This window comes from Panthera leo, chromosome D3 (genome assembly GCF_018350215.1).
Source record: "Panthera leo isolate Ple1 chromosome D3, P.leo_Ple1_pat1.1, whole genome shotgun sequence".
Taxonomy (NCBI): Eukaryota; Metazoa; Chordata; class Mammalia; order Carnivora; family Felidae; genus Panthera; species Panthera leo.
The window spans coordinates 78508053-78513328 of record NC_056690.1 but is presented as its reverse complement, the minus strand read 5'-3'; the positions used below and the strand labels follow the sequence as shown (position 1 = coordinate 78513328).

Here is a 5276-nt window from a genome sequence, read left to right as displayed (position 1 = left end):
GGGAGGACAGAAAAGCAAAGAGCAGACTCTTTCAACTGAGAATGAGTATTTCAGAAGCCTAAGATTTTACAATGAAGGTGATCAGAGCCGTTCCTGGGAGGCAGTAAAAACTCCATTTCCAGCCTTGGAGCATGTGACATTTACTCACAACAGGCATGCCAATTTCAGCCTCAGAACTTTCGGGCAGACAAAGGCGTGGAGAAAAGCACTGAGGCTACCTGACCCGAGAGATCGAATCAATTCCGAGGGGATCTGAATCCACTTGGTGCAGGATGAACTCCACTCATCACCATGGAATGCACACTTCTCTCCACTTCTGGAACCGCAGCACCTACGGACCGCACAGCAATGCCAGTGAGTCCCTTGGAAAAGGCTACTCTGATGGAGGGTGTTATGAGCAACTCTTTGTCTCCCCTGAGGTGTTCGTGACTCTGGGTGTCATAAGCTTGTTGGAGAATATTCTGGTGATTGTGGCAATAGCCAAGAACAAAAACCTGCATTCGCCCATGTACTTTTTCATCTGCAGCCTGGCCGTGGCTGATATGTTGGTGAGCGTGTCAAACGGATCCGAAACCATTGTCATCACCCTATTAAACAGTACAGATACGGACGCGCAGAGTTTCACCGTGAATATTGATAATGTCATTGACTCGGTGATCTGTAGCTCCTTGCTTGCATCGATTTGCAGTCTGCTCTCAATTGCAGTGGACAGGTACTTTACTATCTTTTATGCTCTCCAGTACCATAACATCATGACGGTCAGGCGGGTTGGGATCATCATAAGTTGTATCTGGGCAGCTTGCACGGTTTCGGGCGTTTTGTTCATCATCTACTCAGACAGCAGTGCTGTCATCATCTGCCTCATCACCATGTTCTTCACCATGCTGGCTCTCATGGCCTCTCTCTATGTCCACATGTTCCTCATGGCCAGACTGCACATTAAGAGAATTGCTGTCCTCCCGGGCACTGGCACCATCCGCCAAGGGGCCAACATGAAGGGTGCAATTACCCTGACCATACTGATTGGGGTCTTTGTTGTCTGCTGGGCCCCGTTCTTCCTCCACTTAATATTCTACATCTCTTGTCCCCAGAATCCTTACTGTGTGTGCTTCATGTCTCACTTTAACCTGTATCTCATACTGATCATGTGTAATTCCATCATCGACCCTCTAATTTATGCACTCCGGAGCCAAGAACTAAGGAAAACCTTCAAAGAGATCATCTGTTGCTATCCTCTAGGCGGCCTCTGTGATTTGTCTAGCAGATACTAACTGTGCAGATAGAAACGTGCATAAGAGACTTCTTCATTCTTACAGAACCGGAACGTTGTGCTTTGATGACCCTTTTTTCCTCTGTGTAAGGCATGGGTTGAGACTATCTGTTGTATAAATTTAAGTTTATGACTTTTTTTGGAATGGAAACAATGCCCAGTCTCTGTACATTTCTAATGTCTTGCTACTTTTTGGCTGTACAATGTTAATCCATATTATAGGTTGTAGGCACTATGAATGTATAAAGAAAAAAAACTCTTATTAAAAGCATAAGAATGTTTCTTGTTACTCACAAGGATTTGACACTTAGCTTGTTTTAGTAACACAGAAATCACAGAATCATTAAATATACTCTAACAAATGGCTTCTTACATTACACTATCTAACACTGAAATGTAGAGATTTGATTGTAGCATTTGGGGGTAAATATTGAAGGATAGATGCTTAGTCAATAAAAAAAAAAAAACCTGAAATTTCAAATAATAAGACGTGTTCATTCTCCTTGTACAGAGCAGAAACGAAGTTCCTATTGAGAGAAAAACAGCTTAAAAAACAAAAAACAAACAAACAAACAAAAACCCTGAGATCTTGAGCCAGAAAACTAGGTCTGTTTCTCAAAGACAAAGAGATTAATCAATTTGCCCAAGCAAACAGTCTGATATTCCACAAAGGCAATTCAGTCTGGGGTAGAGGGAGACAGCAGTTATAGGGATTAAAGTAGTCTAGAAAATCTAAGTGAACATGTCAAGCTACACTTCCTGATACCAGACCATTTTCAACCATCATTAGGAAAAACAGAGAATAAGGTCTTTCTATCCCTTTAACCAGGGACCCAGCGTCTGCTGAAATGTCCAGAAAACAGTGGTGCTGCACTGAGGGATCTGGCTTCCAATCTCTAAAGAACTACATGCTCAGTATTGAGTTCTTCTACTTTTCACCTGGAAGGGACTGGCTGTTTACTTATTGCTTATTTTCTGTACTGGAGTTTAAGTACTCATTATCAAGGATTTTAACTTGAAAAAACCAAACCTATAGCACAAATATATCCATATAATATTTGTAAAGATCTAGAATAAGGGAATCACTAATGCTGATGGGTGATGAGCAGGAAAGAAGGCACTACCTGAATCCCAGAGGACGTTGTAACATAAACCAGAACCTGTACTTTCCAATCCACGAACGCTTTAAAAGTAAGAGAGAGAAAATACATTAGGCTGAGGATTACCAGTAAATTATCCTTTGCTTTCATTTAAAGTGTCTTCAAATGCTCACAGGCAGAGAGCACATGCAAAGGTGTTTCTGAATTCAAATATAAAGGTTTTACATATTGACAAGTCCCGAGAAACTTTCAGCATTCACGTGGAAACATTAGAATGGTGAGGTTCAAGTTTACACCTGAAAGGTGGCAAGGAAGCTTGACTGACTATGGCTCCTCTACTTGGATGCAAAAATACATGTGAGGACTTAAACAGACTGATCCGACAGTCAGAACCCAAAGCTGTAGCAGAACACAGATAGTGTTTTTGTCTTTGCTGCTATTCCTGTCCATTCTTTCACATAGTGAGTTTGAAAGATCCCAGGGACTGGAGACACGGAACGGAGAGCTCTAAGTACGCCCATCCCGCGCGGTGGCTGTCCTTCCAGTCAATTCTCTCCCTTCAAGTGTCATCTCAAATGCTGCTTTGTCCACTGAGAACCACCCCCCCTTCTTCCACTGGCAGGAAATCTGGCTCCTTTGTCTCCACTTCTGTATCTCCTCTTGGGGCAGTTGGGATGAGGGTTAGTCATGAACCTGCCCCTCCAGACTTCTCTACACACCCAGGGCACGGTAGGCTTCCATTTCTTCAAGTGCTAAGACAGAGTCTTACTCATTTTTCCTGTTTTCCAAACATGCCTCTATCGTTTTACTCCCTCTTTCTCCAGTAAAACCAAGATTTTCCCAGAGGGACATATCGTCACCACCCAAAGTCCAGAGTTCACATTAGAGTCCCCTCATGGTGTGGTATATTTTATGCGTTTTGACAAATGTATAATGAAATGCATCCACCATTACATTACAGAATACAGCATTACTACAGAATAGTGTCACTGGGCATTGAGGAGGGCACCTGTTGGGATGAGCACTGGGTGTTGTATGGAAACCCATTTGACAATAAATTACGTATAAAAAAATCCTCTAATGCTCTGTCTATTCACCCCTCCTTTCCCTTAACCCCTGGCAACCAATGATCCTCGTACTGCCTCCATAGATTTGTCTTTTCCAGAATGCCTTATATTTGGAATCATACGGTATGTAACCTTCTCAGATTGTCTTCTTTCACTTGGTAATATGCATTTAAGATTCATTCCTTCATGTCTTCATGGTCTGATTGCTCATTTCTTTCTGTGCTGATTAATATTCAATTGTATGGATGTAATACAGTTTATTTATCCATTTATCTACTGAAGAACATCTTGGTTGCTTCCAAATTTTGGCAATTATGAATAAAGCTGCTATAAACATTTTTGTGTGGACAGAAGTTTTTAATTCCATGCCAGGAAGTAGGAATTTACTTTTAAAAACTTTATTATAAATACTTTGATACATGTTCCCATCGTTAAATATTTTGTTAAGGGTGGTTAGTCAGTATTTGAATTATGCTGGGAAGAAATATACATCTGAAGCATAACTCAAATACTGGTAAGGAGTATATACTCCAGATGTGAAAGCAGCCTCAGATACCTTTATTGAAATTTTCACCAGAAAGTTCAATTGATAAGTATGAGGTATATTTGAACTTATTTTTTCACTGGTGAAATGAGTGGTTTTTAAGACTTGTTGTTGACTTAAAAAGTTATATGGTGGGGTGCCTGGGTGGCTTAGTCGGTTAAGCATCTGACTCCCGATTTCAGCTCAGGTCATGATCTCATGGCTTGTGAGTCTGAGTCCCACATTGAGCCCCACATCAGGGGGCAGGGACTGCTTAGGATTCTCTCTCTCTCTCTCTCTCTCTCTCTCTCTCTCTCTCTCTGCCCCTCCCCCACTTGCACATGTATGTGCTCTCTCTCTCTCTCCCTCCCATTCACCCTCTCTCAAATACAAATAAATAAACTTAAAAAGAGTTATATAGCAATCACCTAAACTTGCATGAACAAGGTACAGGGTTCCTGCCCACTTAGCAGCTAGCCTAACACCTAGACTCTATGTCCAAAGCTCGTAATAGTCCTGTCCCCCCACCTGCTTCAAAAGTCTCTGCTGCCCAAACTGAATATTTTGAAATTACTAAAAAGCATTTTTGATGCTTTTGATGTTATAATAGCAAGTGAATAAATATTGACTTCTGTTTCATGTTACAAGGAACACACAGAACAGAACATTTAGTAAGATATCAACTGTCTAAAGAAAGTACCGCCAATCTACTTACATAGCTCCTTCCCACATAGCACTTTCCATAACTCATGAACAATCTAGTAGTCATCAGCCCTGGGTGATACTATTAAGGGAAAAGTTTAGTTTCTTTACTGAGTGTGTTTGTACTATGTAAATTTACAACAATGAATGTATTTTAATGTTCTAATTTTTTTAAAGCACACATAAACATTACAACAGAAAAGTAGTTGATGGAAATGCAATTGCCAAATTACCAATGATACTCGGAGAAAGAATACATGTAAAAGAAGTTAGTTTTGAATGAGAACAGATTTTAGAGAGCATCTCATCCAACCCTCTAAGCGGACTCAGAGACATTGTTTAATGTGACATGTATAAGTGATAGCACGGAAACCTGAGACCCAGTTCCCGACTCCCCATCCAGAGGTCCCTGAACAGAATTTCAAGAACCTTCTACAGAAAAGTGGTTTTCCAAGTCATAAAGAAATTCTAGGATTGAATCCTGGTTACACCACTTTTCAGCTCTGAGATTTTGATGAAGTTATTTTTCTCATTGTTAAAGGTGCATAATAATACCTGTCTGATGGAAATCTTAGAAAGATAAAAGACAATTATAAGATCAAGGATGTAAAGTT

The 5276-nt window shown here is 40.7% G+C and overlaps 1 protein-coding gene across 1 annotated transcript; it reads left to right on the top strand.

Moving 5' to 3' along the window:
• The first annotated feature begins 272 nt into the window (after positions 1-272).
• MC4R (melanocortin 4 receptor) lies at positions 273-1271 on the top strand. Its single transcript, XM_042910804.1, has one exon. It carries the CDS (start codon positions 273-275, stop codon positions 1269-1271), a length of 999 nt encoding a protein of 332 aa, XP_042766738.1.
• Positions 1272-5276: the final 4005 nt, after the last annotated feature.

Bases quoted from the DNA above. Each gene is read 5' to 3' on its own strand.
- MC4R (XM_042910804.1), top strand. From the start codon at position 273: ATGAACTCCACTCATCACCATGGAATGCACACTTCTCTCCACTTCTGG.